At 36.4% G+C, this 17913-nt stretch overlaps 1 protein-coding gene across 4 annotated transcripts; it reads right to left on the bottom strand.

Annotated features, from left to right (window-relative positions):
- Positions 1-717: 717 nt before the first annotated feature.
- On the bottom strand, positions 718-15907 carry SERBP1 (SERPINE1 mRNA binding protein 1). Of its 4 annotated transcripts, none has more exons than XM_010963428.3 (8): positions 15595-15907; positions 11899-12049; positions 11116-11256; positions 10913-11002; positions 10243-10362; positions 7832-8009; positions 4349-4522; positions 718-2926 (listed from the first exon to the last, which is right to left on the bottom strand). In XM_010963428.3, exons 1-8 carry the CDS (start codon positions 15905-15907, stop codon positions 2870-2872), a joined length of 1224 nt encoding a protein of 407 aa, XP_010961730.1. In that variant the 3' UTR covers positions 718-2869. The 4 variants fall into 4 exon arrangements, with proteins under 4 accessions (XP_010961730.1, XP_010961733.1, XP_010961732.1 ...); XM_010963431.3 differs by having other exon boundaries at positions 10243-10317; XM_010963430.3 differs by having other exon boundaries at positions 10913-10984.
- Positions 15908-17913: the final 2006 nt, after the last annotated feature.

The raw sequence follows: 17913 nt of genomic DNA, 5'->3' as shown, positions 1-17913 counted from the left end.
ACATCCCTCTATAGCAATTAGAAAATAACACAATGAGACTGAATACTTAATATTCTCCCTCCACACCCACACCAAAAACAAGACCAATGTATTTACAACTCTAGATATGTCCACCTCCACTTTTTAAATAAAACTGTGTAAAGCAACCTAGATGTATAGTGCCTTTTAAAATCTTTCATAATTCCAGAGGTCTCAAAATATTTAACTATAAAAAAAAAGACAGACCTTATCCCAATTATCTCAATGCAAACTGAAAATATCTTAATAGAAAATACAAATTCTGGCATTATTTCCATTTAAAAGTATCAAGGTAAAAGTTCACTAAAACATTTTATCAGCCACCATTATTATTTAGATATCTGTATCCATTAAGGGATTTTCTTTAGAGTATTACACTGTTTATAAAAACAAAAACAAAAATCCCCTGACATTCAGTATGATTAACCTTCACATTCAAAACCTGGTTCACTAAGAAATGTCATTGTCAAGTCAATCCTTGAAATTCATTCTACAATAATTCAAATTATAATTAAAATAGGTATCCCTTCCAAATGTTACTCGACAGCCTGGTTTAACAAACACCCCACACATAAATAAGACCTAAGTATAAGGAGAAAAAATGAAATATAAGCATTACCTTGGGGGTGCACACACAGGTCAGAAAACACATGACAATAAATGGGCTCCTATTTGATTGTTTTTATGACTTTTAAGAAGTGAGCATGAAAATAAAATCTTTATTTTCAGTTATTACCCACCAATAAGAGAAAAGTTAGGTTCACAGTTTTAGCTCTTGACACAAAGTGAACTAGGAGGCAAATTTACATCCATCAGAAACAGCTAATGGACCAACTTTCTAAATCCAGGCTATCTTGAAAGCTTGCAACATACCAGATATTGCTGTGTATTCTCTAGTGACAGAATGCCAGCAATGGCTGACAATGAGAACTTGTGAAGTGTTTTTAATAGGTGTTTTCTATATGCTGCTAGAAATCAAGAGGTTTATAAACATGTTACTTGTTAAGATACTTTAAAGTCTAAACACACCTTGTATGAGTGTGTTTAGGAGGACGTATGTTGCAATCTCAAGAGGGGTCATTAGTCCATATGGACTAAGTTAATACTTGCCTCTGGGTAGCAGGTATGTTTGTAAATATAAAATTATGTCAAACATTAGCACCAGTGCAGAACATGCTCAGCATCATAAGATCCAAAACACCAGCACAAGTTTATCCATCATTAAAAAAACCAATTACCTCCGTCCTAAGATGTCAAACTAGTAGGTAACTAGATTAATAAATCTAATCCCAACAAGTAACTCTTGTACTATACAATCTCTCTTTAGAAGTATAAGGGAGAACTAATCAGCTAAATAGACATTTTATGACTTAAGATCTTCAGTATTTTTAAAACTGGACATTACCAGACAGATAGAAAATTACTAATAGACAAAAAGATCTTTAAAACTGTAAATAAAACCCCTTTCCTATTTATCAATAAATGTGGCAGACTAAAAAAAAAAATTCCTAAAAAACCTGTTTATTGATTATTCTTTCCATATGTTTTAGTAAATGGTGATGCTCCTGATCAATAAATCCATTATTAACCTAATTTTCTAATGGAGGAACAGGTAAAAGGTACTTATCACCTTCTGTGGAAACTATCAACTTAAGACCAAAATTAATAACAATATAGGAAATTCAGAAACAGTAAAATTTTTGGTTTGTATTTCATGGATGGTGCTGCTGTTCCAACCTTATAAAGTAAAGCTGTCTGCTTTCCAAACTCCAAAAATTAACATATTCCCCCCCACCTTACCATACTAACCAGTGCCCTTTGGTTTCTTTAAAACAAGGAGGGGGTAAAGGGTTGTTGGTTATGGATGTACAATTTTGATTTGGGACCCTTTACACATACAAATCATACTGAGCGGCCACTTATTTTACAGAGCAGTTTAAATATTACGCACTAACCAAATCAATTTGTTCCACCCACCCTGCTGGAGGAGGAAAAACCCAACACCCATAAAACTACTTCAATTTGATAGTATCTATCAACAGTAAGTAGCTGAAACAACTTTCACCAGTAAGGTGTCTAGACTGGTTTTTAAAATGGTAAAGTGACACGTTTTAAAAGTAAATATAATTGAAATTGTGAATCAATTATAATTTGAACCTAATGAACCATGCAGGAGCAAGGGTTAATAAACCAATGTGCTTTGAATTTGTTCAAGTACTGATATTTCAGTATATAAAGATTTAGCATATATAACAGCTAACATGAGAAGTGAAGACTTTTTCCCCAGAAATGAAAATATTAAAACTAAGTTAAAATACATAAAGTAGTTAGTATTCCACACAGCATAAAATTTGACAAAGTTTACACGTCCCAGTTGACCATGTGTGAAAATGCAAAGCAAGTATTAAAACTGGTATTATGTCTAATATTTAAAATCAGTTTGTAATTGGGGGAACATCTAAATCCTTAATTAAAAAACACAAATGAAGTGAAAGCTTTAAACTGGTACACACTGTTCACACCTATATTTCAAGTTTGGAAATGCATATTTGCAAGCAGCAATACAAAAGTATTCATGAAGAATGCATAATCTCTGAAAATTATGAAAACATCCCTGCTACCAATACATTTCTAAATACAAAACTGACTACCATATTGTTACTTCTGTGTAGCAGGAGAAGTTCATTTTCAAAACAGATAAAATTCAGTCTTTAGGTGTGAATGGTATGAATGACAGTCTTTTTTTTTTTTTTTTTTTTTTTGAAATTTCTTAGTTGTTTGGGATCCTTAAGCATGCAAGCCTCAAAGAGGAAGGTCCACAAAGGAACCAGGGTTGTCTTATGGCATCCAGTTAGGCCAGAGCTGGGAATGCCTCTGGGTCATCCACATCAGGAGCAGAAGCACTTGACTGAAAAAGAACAGAACCAAAATTAACAACCTTATTGTCAAATCTTAGTAACATATTGCCAGCGTCTACATTTAGATACAAAATTCTAAAAAATCTTAGTTACAGTAAGTAAAATGTGTCAAAGCTTTTACTTAAAAAAGGCAAAATTATGGTTCAGAATAGGACTACAAATATTTACAATGGGCCTTATCCTAAATTTCTAAGACCTAGGAAAATTTCCTAGTAATAGCATGGGTTATTTTGCTTTTTCCAATAAATTACACAACAGATTCACACGAGATATGTATGTGCATTCTTACTTTGTTGTTCATTATTTTTATATTTTCCCCATTTGCTAAATAAGAATGGCATCAATTTGAAAGTAGGCTAAGAAACCAATTATAATTATTTAATCAACATTCATCATTGTTAGAAAGGAACCCAATGGCTATTTACAAAGTACAAATTACAAAACAAAAAAGTATTGAAAAGATCCATATACACACTAGCTTCAAAAAGAACTGATGTCACAGAACAAAACAAAACAAAGTATCACCACATTGTTACAGATGACCATAAAATCTAGAAAATTAAATTACCACCGTAATCAAATACTGACAGACTCAATCAAGCAGATGAGTCTCTCAATTTGTGTATCAGGTGTTGAGAACTCAAGAGGATATTATGGTTGTTTCCTAGCTAGACTGTAAAAGGAAACAACGAACTAACCCAAGTTATCTCTAATACTTTAATAATATCTAGTCATTAAAACCATGGAATTTAGCTTCAGAAAGATCAGAGTTCAAATCTACCAATTATTAGGACTTCTATCAAAATATTTCAGAAGAACCTGTTATTTCAGAAGAATCTGTTTTCTGTCATACACAGTGAAAGGCAATGGAGGTTACAGAAAACAGGATTCAAAAATAAATCCCAGCTCTCACAGAACAGTCTAATAAAAATATCAACAACAAAAAAGGTGTCAACAGTCATCCAGTCAATGTCACACAATTATACAATGGACACAAAGGTTATGTTAAGCTGAGACCTAAAAAACAGTGAAGATTTGACAAAGCAAAGGAAGTAGTTGACAAGTCAGGGCACCTTAACAAAAGCCAAGAATTACCTTGGCTTTCTGTACCTGAATTTCACCGTCCGTAAAAAAAAAGGATGTAATGTACTAAGTATGATGTAATACACAAAATACCTAGCACAGTACCAGGACCATCGAATAAATACCTAATAAAAGGTGGTAAACTTAACTACTGGCAGCACTATTCAGTTAACAGCTTTAAACAAAACTATAACCTAAAACGTAGTTTCTTGAAGGCATGTCTACCTCTTTTTCTTCTTCTACTTATGTCCTCAAGAGGATCTAGGTCAGTGATTTATCAAAAGAGGTCCTTGAATTACTTAAAAGGGTAAAAGAAGTCTTAAAACTACCTTGTCAGTCCTGATGCCACGGTTTGGACGTCCACCACGCCCACGGCCACCTCGTCCTCCCCTGCCACCACGTCCTGGGCGGCCAAGGTCTCCAAAATTTATCTCCAGCTGAGACGTTATATCATTTGCTGGCTTCCGGAAATGGTGATCCATAACCAAGTCTTCAGCATGAGCCTAAAAATTTAAGTGAAGGTCACTGGGTGATTAATAGGAAAGTAATGTTGCATACTTCTAAATAACAAGCCTTCTCCTAAAAAACCAAAAATCCAACCTGTACTTTGTGTGAAAAACTATATCAACACTTCTATAGGTAATAAGTGAGCTTTTTGATCAGCAACAGCAATCTAGGAGGGAGAATTCCTTTCACTGTTCTCTATTTCTTATTCCCTTAACTTTAACTTATGTGTGATATATTAGCAAGTCTTGATTAGAGGTATAATCCCAACACCTCAAGTGGTTGGGCCCCATCTCAAACCTACTTCATAACCTTTAGCAGTGAAGTATGGACAAGAACATTTAAAATATGCCGTCCAGATTAGGATTCCAATGTGAACTCCCGATGAAGACTTTGGATAGATGGTATGTGAAGTTTCTACTACAGATATTACTGAATCTCTTTAAAAGTTTTAAAAACTTTTGCTCCACACTCTTCCAATTATGACTTGGGAAAAGAAATTGTGTAATAGACTTCTCAAACTGCTCTTCTCTTCATATATAATGTGTTCTTCCATATAAATTCGAGAGCTAAAGATTCAAGTGAAACACATTATATAAGAAAGGAATCTTGAAAAGTGGTGCAAATAAAACCATGCCTTTAATATACAAAAAAAAAAAAAAAAAAAAAAAAAAAAAAAAACAAAACTTAAAAACGAAGTCCTGTTTGTGAAATTCAGATCCTAAGCTACACGACTAAGTCCACAAAAACAGCCAGAGAATTTTACACTGCTTAATGCCTGATTTCTTTTGTGTTTGGGATGAATGGGTTTTTAATCTTCTAGTTGAAAACTTCTTAAAGTATGTTTCACTTTTACCAAATACATGTGTAATCCGCTTTTCTGAAGGAATTATTTTGTTCTAAATATCTTGTAATATTACAACTGTTTATAATTACCTCTTAAAGTACAAATAAATTTCCATTTGTATACATGTTTTCACCCCTTTAATCATCTAATATCCAAATTAAATGTTATCTCTTTGTGCCTTCCTTTAGGTTAAATTTAAACTGAACTTAAAGGCAATAGAAGGCTGTTTATTAAATATTTTTAAAGGAGCCTAAAACGTAAATGCAAACCCACAAAATCACTAGCAAATTAAAGTCAATTATATATACTGCCTAATTTTATGTTAGATATTACAAAGCAATGATATCAGTTTATTAATTATAAGCATTTACAAATTTCTACAGCAGAGACACAAAAAAAGCATAAACACCTTGAAGGTTTTACTAAAAAAAATTAAGAGGGGGGCAAGTTTATAAGTCCAGAGTCTATCCTTCAAGTTAACTAGTAGGATAGATCTGCAAAAGTTTTTTTCTAGAGCAGTGTATGATAATCAGGAAATAAAAGCTCTGGTCTCAGCTCTGTCAGTAATTCAGTTCTCTACTTCCAGAGTTTCTTCTTCTGCCTGCCTACTTCATACTTGCTGTGAAGATGAATATAAGAGAAAGAGTATTTGAAGTGTTGTATACAACAAACTTGAAGACCTATTATACACAACTTCCTCAATTTACAATAGGGTTGCATCCCAATAAACCCAAAATATCTTCAAGTCAAAAATACATGTAATACACCAACCCAACATCGTAGGCTGGCCTGGTCTACCTTGTATGTGCTCAGGTCACTTATATTAGCCTACAGTTGAACAAAATTATCTAACACAAAACCATAAAGCCTATTTTATAATTAAGTGTTGTCATGTAATTTATTAAATGCAGTACTGAGAGAAACAGAATGGTTTAAGTGTATCAGTTGTTACTGGGAATTGCAGCTCACTGCCCAGCAACACAAGAGTACTGCATACTGCTAGCCTGTGAGATCAAAATTTGAAGTATGGTGTGTAAATGTGTATTGCTTTCACATCATTAAGTCAAAAAACCAAAGGTTCTAAGCTGAGGACAGTCTACATTTAAATGTAAGGCCATATATGCCAATAAGGTGAGATGACAAGACACCATAGCTGTAAGAGTCCAAATATATAAAAGTGGCTTGATAATGAAAATATCCTGGTTTCAAGGTTTTTCATAACCAATTTCACATTTTATAATTAAAAAAAATTTCTAATTACATACCTCACCTTGCATAAGAATTATTTCTAAAAAATTCAATGTAAAATAACACAATACTGGGATACCTAACCTGCTATCTATAAAATGCATGAAGAGGCTTCAGGGTATTAATGATAATGATATAATCTAAAATTGTATCAGAATTTTGTATAGATATGTGTCTTGTTCTGGAGAAAACTTCTTTCAGGACCCCAAAAAAGTTATGAGTGCCAAAGTACATCTTTTTCACATTAACCTAAGCAATTCAATAATTCATTCAAAAGAACAATCTCCTCAAAGTGAACTTTCATGGCTCTTTAAATCAAGACTTCTATTTGTTTTACAGATACACAAAACAATTTTATCTGCAAAAACCAAAACAAACAAACAAACAAAAAAAACTGAAAGTTCCAATGAAGCAAAATACCTTTTTCTTTTCCTATAGAAACTGACAGTTAAAACAATGGTCTCATTTATACTACTTTCGTGAAGGTCAGTGATTAAAAAAAAAAATCATTGCTAAACCTCAATTTTATTTCAAAATATTTCCAAGTTTGTTTCACTGTTATTTTTTTCTTTGGAAAATTAAAACAGGGAAAGGATTTTATTGAACCTTTTTATTACAGACTGACTTCTTAACGTTTCAATTTAACTTTGTGACTAAAATCTCATACTTACACAAATACTAAAAGGATATAGCAGCGACAGTCTAAGAATGTGCTTCAGGCTTAAATAGAAGCTACCAAATCAAAAGCTACACATCTTTCTCAAATATGTTCATTAGTTTCCATGTTTCCTATGTAATGGAAACCTGTAATTTAATTCTCCTGTCTTCACATGACATTACTCCTCCATAAAGAAGTACCATTTACTAAAGATTCTTGAATATTATATATGGCAAAGACAGACAGTTTCACATTAAACCACATGAAAATGCCAACCTTTCAACCCAATACAAGTCTTTTAATGATTCCCATTTGCGTAAGATTTTAAAAAATATTATTGCAGCTTTGAAAGACTGATTTCTTAGAATATATGACAAAGCAGTTTATTTTCCTCTTTGGGCAATTAATTAATTCACCCCAAATAATCCTATGTAAAACTTTAAAAAAAATTTTTTTATAAACAAATTACCCATATGAAATTTTAGAACAAAAACTGTATAAATACAATTCAAGACACATCTGAACATTTTCAAACACCACAAAACTTCATTTTACCTCTTCACTCTTTGACTTATGAAGAACAAATCCCTTCTTCCACTGCCCATCAGCACCTTCATTTGGTTTTCGGATATTAAACTCTACTTTTGCCCGATCCTTATTTTGAATAGCCTTCCACTCATCCAAAGTCATTTCTTTTGGACCCTCTTCCTTTACTTCCTCAACTTCATTCTCCCTGTGAAAAGATGTTTAAGTTTTATACCTGACAGGGGGCTGATAAAATCCATACAACTTATGATTACAAGTAAGGAAGTTAATCTTGGCTGGTTGTTCATCTTCTAGAAGACTATCCAAGGATGGGAGAATCAGTTTTCTTTGTAACCCAATGGCTAACACGTGACTTGGTAGAGACCAGGAATTCAATGCTTGCTGAATTAGTGAAAGCGCAGGTAACTAAGGAACATTGTCATAAACTCTGAAATGATCATCTATCAGTAATACAATCTTGAATTGGCTTTATCAAACCTAAAACACATTTCTTAAAACCACACTACTTTGTAAAACTCTACATTTATGTGATTAAAATCCTTGGCCTAACTTCTCCTAAACACATTTTTAATTTCCCAAAATACGTAACTTATATATTAAGGTAATTATCGATGCCTGTAAGCAAGCCAAGTTTCATATCCTATTAATTATAGAACTGTTCCCCTATCCTTTATTTAATGCTTAAGACAAATCTTTAATTTCCATAAATCTTATTTACTCCAACTTTCAAACCATCTGTATATGGATAGCAGAATAAAGTTTCACTAGTAATGGAATTTTCCACAAAACACACTGGTTTCAATAGTCAACACTACAATAGTTATTTCTAAATATAATTCTCAAGTTATAACTATTATATATTATCCCTTTCCCTTTTTACAGAAAAAAAAAAAAGCATGGGCCTAGAAATCCACTATTTAATCTCAATTCCCAATTGTCACCAAACAAGTTGTCTGCTATTTTGGGAGCCCTGCTTCTTTCCAAAGATAGTAGGTGATTCAGTTGGCTATAGAGCTCAGATATCTCCCATCCATGCTACTCTTTTCTGTTTGACAAAACGTATCTTGTAACTTCCTAAACCAAGTTTACACTAAATTGATGAGATCTTGGCTGTCAAGTCTGACCCTGTCAGTTTACAGAAGAGAAAATTAAGGATCAAAAAAAATGGTCAGTTACTCATAAATTTTAACCCAGCCAAGAACAGAACTCAGAAAACCTACCTTCAAGGGTTGTTTTAAGAATCAAATGAGACAAAACAAGCTCTAGTAACTATACTCTAAGGGAGCTAATCAAATTCAGCCAAAGCTGTGCTTCTTAAATTTACACTCGCGTATCCAAGATAAAATATTATGTTCAGATTCTCCTCTATTCTGGTGTTAAGAAGCTGTTCTAATGTCATCATCACGGTCTTTAGATCAAATACCCTCAATTTTACTTCTGGGAACTGAGCTAAGAATTTGCTTCCGATATCCTATCAGTATTTCATTTCCTTCTGGTAAACAGTTAAAATCTTGGCAGATTACTCTTAAGGTGATTTAAACATCTCTTTATTAAGGGAACAACAGCTGTGTTGAGCATTGTAAAGTACTTACTATTACATAAGGTTCATTTAACTTACCTATCACAATTTTATTGTTTACCACACAATTAAGATTCCACAGTTTTGTACAAAGGAATTTATATTACCAAGTCCAGCACATCACTTAATACCATGTATTTTTATCTACTTTCTCCAATGGTGAATGTTATTATTTCATACAGAAACAAACCCATGAAATATGGTTTTCCAATCACTAATAATGGTTCACTATAAGAACAATTCTTTCTGGAAAAAAAGGAAAGTTTAGAAAAGCATACCCTTCCTAATTGGTATGAACATGCCTGGGTTAAGAATTACTGACCTAAATAATCTATAATGTGAGATTATATATAATGTGAGACTTGAAACCACATACTGAAAGAAATGACTGGCATATAACTTTTGCTTGTTATTGACAAAAACTAGAAGGCATTAAATTTTTTCCACCAGCATAACTGAGTCTTTAAAAGTCATCCACCCTTGAACAAAAAATTTCCAAACCATCTTCTACCTAAAAACTCAGGAACTGAAAAAGATTAAGAAAGCTAGTGAAATGATAACATTTTCTGGCCCTTATTCTCCTCACACATTTTAAAACAAACCAATAATGCTATGTTCCAAATTCTATGTTGATGGGAAAAAGAAATTCAAAAACGGAGAAACAAATTTTAAAATGGTCATGTGTAAAGCATGCCTCTAAATACTATTTGAGGGAACAGAGTACAATAAAGTCTCTCATGTTAAAAAGCAAATAACAGCATTGAACCTATAGGTTGTTTTCTTGGTAAAACCCCAAACATTCCAATGTTGGAGCACTACCACTACACACAAAAGCACTTACTTATTTTCAGTGTCCGCAACTGGATGTTCTTCACCTTCAGGTGTTTCCTCAGTCACATTTGATTGCTCCAAGTCACTGCAATTATAAGATATTTGTTTCTGAATGTATTTGGGGGATTCTCTAAGGAAAGAAAGAAAAAAAAAGCATCTAGGTCCATTTACATGTAGCTGGAAGATTCTTTATACAGAAATACTTTAGAATTCTCACATTCCCAAAATTTTTTCCTACTAAATTTACTCCCCAGTAGACCACTAACAGAAAGTAAATTTAAAAATATATACTGATGCAAGTTATAGTTCAAGTACTTTACTCAAAAATACAACAGAACAGTTAGTTCTAAAATGAAGCCTCACCAGGCTATCAAATTTTTATAATCACCAATAGTCAATAGCTAGAATAAGAACTATTAAAGCAATAAATCCATATGAAAAGAAAAAAATCACATAATTTTAAATACAGAAAAATTGGTCATTTGATACATTGTAACACAAATATATCCAACAAGGTATTATCTTATAAGGATGCCTAGAAAGCATCCATTCTTGTCCTAGGGATAAGTAAAAATTTAACAGAATTATGGGCCAACTTCAGGTAGGGTATAGGATCAATTTTATTAAAACTACTCAAAAAAAAAACAAACCAAAACAAAACCAAAAACAAGAATACCAACGTTAATTCGTCTTTGACAGTTCCCCAGTTGTGAGATCCGCTACCTCCACGTTTGTCCTCATGCTTCAGGCCACTGTAATGTGAAAAAGAACTAACAAAACTGAGTTAACATAATACTCTTTAGTTCTAGAAATTCAAATTTTGTTTTATTAAAGAAATAGATTCAAATATAAAAATGTAATAAAAACCAATATTAAGACTTACGATCTATCACTTCCACTATGCCTATCAAATTCACGTTTGCCACGAGAGTCAAAACCATCACCTCGGCCCATTCCACGACCACGGCCTCCTCGACCTCTTCCAAGACCACCACGGCCTCGGATAGGCCGGTCAATAATCGGTCTACAACAAATAAAAAATTATATACTTCCAAGGTTTCTGGAAAAAGGAGTAAGGGAAATTCAGAAGTTCAAAAATGCAGAAACATATTTACTGGCTCATATTCCAACTGTTAAATACATGTTTCAGAAAATTCAAAATAGTCTATTTCTAAACACTTCAAGGAAATCAGAACTAGGAAGCTTCCCAAAGCAAAAAAATTATTTTCACGTTGTCTAAAAGCTTACTACTGATGCATATACTTTCTCATTGTTACTCATTTCACATTATAATACAGTAAAATTGCTATTCACCAATACTTAAAAGTTAAAACACACACATCTAATCTGCATAATATGAATAATCTATTTTGCTATAAACAATTAATTACACATTAGTACTTTCCTGTTAACATCTGGGGACAACAAGGAAAAGAAATTGTCATCAATTCAACTGAAGTATTTCATTACAAGAAATGTAAGTCTGTATACTAAAAACTGTTACCAAAATGTCTGAAGTATAACACAAACACTGAGATGTTTCTCTGAAAAACTGAAAAATTAACCAGCCACAGTTTCCTGGCAATTATGCTTAATTTATAGCTTTGCGTTAAGATACGACTCCATAAACTGACAAAACATGAAGAGACTAAAAAGACAATCTTGCCTGTCAACTGAAAATTCTCCTCCTTCACCCTTTTCTTCAAGTGGCTTTTCAAATCGTCTTTCACGAGGTGGTCGCCTTTCTGGTCTCCTATCAATTATCTTCCCTTCACCCTGCAGTTGTTGATCAGGTCTTCTTCCAACGCGTCTTATTCCTAAAATGATAAAGAACGTGTGTAAGCAAGTTATTTTTTGCAACACAAAAAATTCAGGCCTAGACTGTCACAAGAAAAAGAAAAATTACTACTCCCTTCCTGTTGAACAAGGCTAACACTGGGCATCTCTAAAGTGTAACAAAGTACTTCAGAAGAATTCCTAAACAATAAGCTTGTTTCAAACTTCTATTTAGTTTGTCTAATCATTTTTCCCCCTAAAGCATTATTTCTATGTTATGACTTACTTGGGAATCTTCTGGATAGCCATTATTTTTCTCACTTTTCAAGATGCCACTCTCTTAATTTAGAATTCTAAATTTAAAGAAATTTTATGCAAATGATACATTTTGGTTTTAAAGATACCAAAGAAGATAACACCAGTAGCCATTTATAAATAATAACCAAGCAAACCCACAACAGATAAGGACCCTCAGAAAAATAGTGAAAGCCACATTTTATTTTACATAATCTAGAGGGGGTAAAAACACAATACAGTAAAAAAGATTGATGATTCTATGAAATTACAAAACTGAAAGGAAAACAAATGCCATTTAGGATTACATTTCCATAGTTGAAAACAGCTATTTAACATGGAGAATCTATTAGTTTATATACACGTATAAGTATATATACACACACATATCACACCTAACTTTAAAAAAAAATACTGTTACACAACCACTAAAAAAATAGTCCAGTTATTTTATTATTATGGAGAGATCATTTTTGGTTTGCCCTTACAAGTATCTTGTGACCAAAGAATCTTTAAAAACTATATACACACACAAAAGGACCCCTTTAAAGCAAGACTTAAAAAAAATAAAAACTTCTGGCACTAAGTGATGGCTGAAGCATTTATTGATTTCCCTGTTTACTTTTTTTCTTGTTAGTATCAGAGGTGAAAAAGGAAACCAATATGCATTACTGGTGGCCTTAAGGAATAAGTAGATTGATGGTTAAATTCACGACTGTAATATTTTAGGTGTGCTCTAATTCCCAGACCACAGTTTCTGACAGTAAAAAAGCACCTGAGGAATTGGTTTCACAAGAAATTAAGTTGATTCACTCTGGTTCTTTGTATCAAAGTGTAACACCATTAGGATGTACCCAATTATTCAGCTGCTTGTAGCTAGAGTCAACTGGTAAATGTCAAACTCTTCAATGAAATTTTAAGGTCCATTCCACATAAACCCTCAGGACAGACCACAAATGTAAGATCTTACACCAAGGCGTTTTAATAAATTTCATCAGAGGTAAGTGTACTGGGGTGGAGCTTTGGAACCAGTCCTTACAATATCTAAGCCACACACACCCAAAAGAACAATGGCTTGCTTCCCCAAGCCAATATTCAATGTTAGACTTACAGCATCTAACAAACTTACAAATAAATTTAACCAATGATTGACATTTAGAAAAGCAAGCTTCTCTTTATTTTCACTAGATTCCAGGCTTTTAATATTTAAAAAACAAAAACACCTTGGGGTGCTCTCAGTGAAATTCTGTGGTGTCAGTTCTCAAGTTCTTCATGTGGGCAAAAAACGAACTACAAGACTAATTCATAAAATATAAACATTAAATACATATCTAAAGCATGACTAGAATTGTACCAGGACCTCTATTCAAAGACACTGAACACATGATCAGGGTAACAATCTTTCCCACTATAAGAGGCAGGGACTTCGTTTACACGTCTGTCTTTCCCAATGCCCAAAACATTGATAAGTAGCAGGATCTCAAAACAACTTTTTTTCACTCCAAATTTCCCGTATATTTCTTAGCTTGTGCTTTATGCAATTTAAAGTTAAGCTTGTTCTGAAATGCTGACATAAGGAAAATGTTTATAGATAATAATGGAAGTTTTCCCAAGGAAAGACTACTGAACAGTGAAGTTACTCCTAGTATTAAATTTACTAAACAGTTTTCTAACTTTGTAATTTAAAAGACTAGTTTTCAGGTAAGAGCTTATTTCAACTGTAGGCTTTATGATCAAAGCAAATGAGGAGTTTAACATGCTTCATGCTTGGAACAATCAAAATGGGTGAACATACTTTAGATTCAATTTTTTTTTTGTACTGTCTTTGCATCGTTGCGACCAAGGAAGTAAACCTGAGCATAATTCAAATAATTACACAAGCCAGTATTCCTTAACACAGAAATTAAATGATTTATTAGACTGTGCTACAGGTTGCCATAAAGCATAGCTGACTGAATACTTCGCTTAAGCAATGTATACATGTTTTCTAATTCTCCAGCTTGTGCTTCCCTCCCCAACCTGTAATTTTAATGCAACTGTTTACTTACCACCTAGGTTCTTCACCCCAAGCCTCATAAATCTAAGTATTAAAAAAAAACCCAAAATTAAACCAAAACCTAACACAATTGTTTTGCTTTTTACATTAGTTGAATCTTATCAAATTCAACTAAAGCTAAGGTGAACTCCTTTCAGAAGCACGTGGTAGCATGGTAGCAAAGGAAAATTTCAACTTTCAACACATAAAGGAAACCTCTACTATTCACAGCTTAGGTCCTACACCTACTTGCTATGGATGACCATAACAAACCAGTAAGGAGAATGCAAAAACCAAGTTCAAGACAATCCTGCGAAGTTTAGAGACCTGGAAGCAACTGCCCGCCAATGAAATTCTGACCATGCTTCACGCACATGGGGAGCCTCTGCGGAGGCTACCGTTGTGACAGCCTAGACACTGACTGCCTCACGAGGCCCAGGCCAGGCCACACCACATGTAACACTGCGTGCGGGGGTCGGGGGAGAGAATCATGACCCGAGGGCGAGCCTCAGAATTTCCTGCAATCACCAAGTCTTCATTCAGAATTCCCGCTTCTGCTCAATCCAGGGTAGCCAAATTTCTCTTTCCCAATAGCTTCACTCACTCCAGCAAGCGATTAAGTTTCTAATAGCTGAGGGGGCGAAGGGGGAACAATAAAGCACATGTGGCAACTAAAATGCCAGCTTACTCCACAATACCAATCTGCAGCTTAACTGGAAACTCCGACCCCCGCTTTTCTCGGGGGTACCCCGCGCCATCCTGGGACAAGATGGCAGGACAGGAGCCTAAGAGAGACGGCTGCATTCAAAGCAGCAGGTTGAGGGAGATCTCTTGAGAAGGAAGAGGCCGTGGAGCCCCCGCTGCCCCATTAACTACAAAAGCTCCTATAAGTGGCTCCCTTCCCCGAACCTCGGTCCATGCGCCCGCCCGCCAAGGAATCCGGCGGGAAGGCAACAGCCTCCCAGGATCCCGAGCACGCTGGCGCAGCAGCTCGCCTCCGGACCAGGCTCCTCCGCTCAGAGCCTGAGGCGGGAAGGGGGTGGCTCCAGAATCCTTGCAGGCGGCGGTTTGAACTTGGGGCTACCACGCTCCCAGCACCTTCGCAGGACCTGCCTTTGTCGTGTGGGGAAAACGCAAGAAAATCGGCGGCAAAGTCTCCCGAGGACCCTCTGAGCCCCAAAAGCAAGTGGCAGTCGCCAAGTCCCCTCACTCCTTCCCTCCATCCCGGGTCTCCCCCACCTTCCACCACAGCTTTACCTTCTTTCTTAAGCGCCACGGGCGGCTGCGTCTCCTCCTTCTTGTCAACCACGCCAATGCTGGGGGGCAGCGGGTTCTTGCGGTCTTTCTGCGACTCTTTACGCAGCTGTTTGCCCGCCGCGTTAGAGTTGGTCTGCGCTGCGGCCTGAGCTGCGCTCTTGGCCCCAGGGCCCCCAACGCCGCCCCCGCCGGCTTCTTTTTTCTTGTTCTCTGCTGCCTTCAACACCTCGAAGGGGTCCGATTCGTCGTCAAATAACTGGTCGAATCGGTTGGTGACCACGCAGCCGAAGCCTTCCTGTAAGTGCCCAGGCATGATGGTGGCTCGGCGGCGCGTTCCTCCACGGATTGCAGTGGGCCGCGCCGAGCCAAAAGCGCCTGCTTCAGCTCTTCCCACAAGATGGCCGAGCCGAGAAAGGGGGGCCGTCGTCTCTTCCGGCGCCAGGCACACATCCGGGAGCGGCCAGCGCCGCAGGGCACCATGGGCTATGTAGGCCAGAGTCGCTTTTCCCGAGGCGGCTCCAGGCTTCAAGACTACAATTCCCAGGATACACGGCGCGGCAACTCTTCGCGCGCACCTCAGAGGCGGGACCTCGGCGAAGGAGTGGAGCTTGAGAGCTGAGGGAGGTGAAGCGCGTTGGTGGGCGGAGTCCTGCCACCTGCTCTCGCCGCCCTTAAACTCTCTGGGTATAGAGCTACGCTGAAAACAGGAAAACGTGACGGCGTGTTTTGCTCGCGAAAGTTCTCAGTCTTCGGTTTTACTCCCCGCCTCCGGCCCAGGCTAACTTTCCCCACCTGTCGGGGAGGGTCAAGGTGACTCCCAGTCTTACATGTGGAGACCCACAAACTTCCGGGGCTGGGAGACGGCTGAGGTGCAGCACTGGCCGAGCGAAGGCAGGACCCGCTCTGTTCCAGGTCCCTAGCTGCTCAGTTGCTGGACTCGCCCTCCTGCACCCCCAATAATGAATCGACGCTCTTCTGTTTAATGTGAAGCGGAATAAGCTGCTTCTCCTGGGGACATGAACTCGAGTAGGAGAATTAAGCCAAAAGATAAGTTGAACTATCACATGTGAGTGTTGCGCGCTTTTCTTGGATGAGAAATGCCGTGTTGTGACTGGTGCTTTAATTGCTGTTAACTCCTGACGGTGCAGCACTAGCCAGACATTGGGCATGCCTCGAAAAAGCACTGTTTGTAGAAACACTTTCGAGAGTCAGTCCAATTGTCCATTAGTGTCGGGCAAGCCAAGGATTGGGTGTTAGTAAAATGTGCTCCAGAAACGACATTTTAGAGCTCTCAACGTGTGTGCTGAGAGGTGCACTGAGGGAAAGAAAATAGGTCAACGAATTGTCATTACTAAAAGCATTGATATTAGTTGAAAATATTGAAGTCCGTAATAGAGTGTCAAGGCATTTTCAAGCATATTTGGTAACACTGTAAGTTTGAATATATCATCCAATTTCTAAACCTTTTTCCATTAACACAAAATATAGCAAACACATCTCTAATATTCTAGGTGCTGTAAATAACCTTAATGTGAACAACTTGTTCAGGTAGTTTCCCTTTTCACGAATGGTGAAACTATTTCAGAGGTGAAATGACTTACCAGGTTCACATTTCTATAAGTACTAGTGCCAGGAGTTAACCCAGTCTTCTAACTCCACTGTAAGACTCTTAACATTAACTGTCTAACCCAAGCTCTGCCTTCTGACAGAAGTCAGTCAATTAAAAGTTAATTTCCAATGTTTAATAAGACTTAAATACTGTTGCATGTCAGGCAGGCTATGTAATATATGGCTAAATATGATCTTACTAGTTTCCAGGCAGAATTTCTATCAATTCCTTAACAGGGAAAATAAGAGTCATATTACAGGCATGTGGCAGTAAGCCTAGTGGTTTTCTTACTTCTAAATCCAACCCACATTCCTGAAAGTCACCTATTTCTCTGTTGCCTACATCCCTGGCTCACACACTCCCATCTGACACACTGACCCCACCTCCTTCCACAAGCTCTGGCTCTTGTGGCTCCTACCAAGACAAAGGACAGGAGTTTTTGACCATACTCTTCTTGACACTTTGAAAATCGCTCAAGTGCAACTTGGAAGATCTCCATGCTTTGACAAACTCTTTCTCTTTACCAAGAGATAGATGTTAATATCTACATCTTTGAGACATCTGCTATCGCTCCTCTTCTTACCTCTTTCTGGCCACTGCCACAATATTAAGAGCCAAAACTTGATATTATACTATGTGCTTGGTGCACTTTACATGTGTGGTCTCATCTAATCCTCATGTCAACTCTATGGAAAAGGTATTATTATTGC

The sequence above is a fragment of the Camelus bactrianus genome, chromosome 13, assembly GCF_048773025.1.
Source record: "Camelus bactrianus isolate YW-2024 breed Bactrian camel chromosome 13, ASM4877302v1, whole genome shotgun sequence".
Classification (NCBI taxonomy): Eukaryota; Metazoa; Chordata; class Mammalia; order Artiodactyla; family Camelidae; genus Camelus; species Camelus bactrianus.
This window is presented reverse-complemented; position numbering and strand designations above follow the sequence as displayed.

Coding starts and splice junctions, on each gene's coding strand:
- SERBP1 (XM_010963428.3), bottom strand. CDS start 15,907: ATGCCTGGGCACTTACAGGAAGGCTTCGGCTGCGTGGTCACCAACCGA. Junction 4,523..7,831: donor ATAAGTCAAAGAGTGAAGAG/GTAAAATGAAGT, acceptor TTAAATTTTTAG/GCTCATGCTGAAGACTTGGT. Junction 2,927..4,348: donor GTGGCATCAGGACTGACAAG/GTAGTTTTAAGA, acceptor GTTCTTTTTCAG/TCAAGTGCTTCTGCTCCTGA.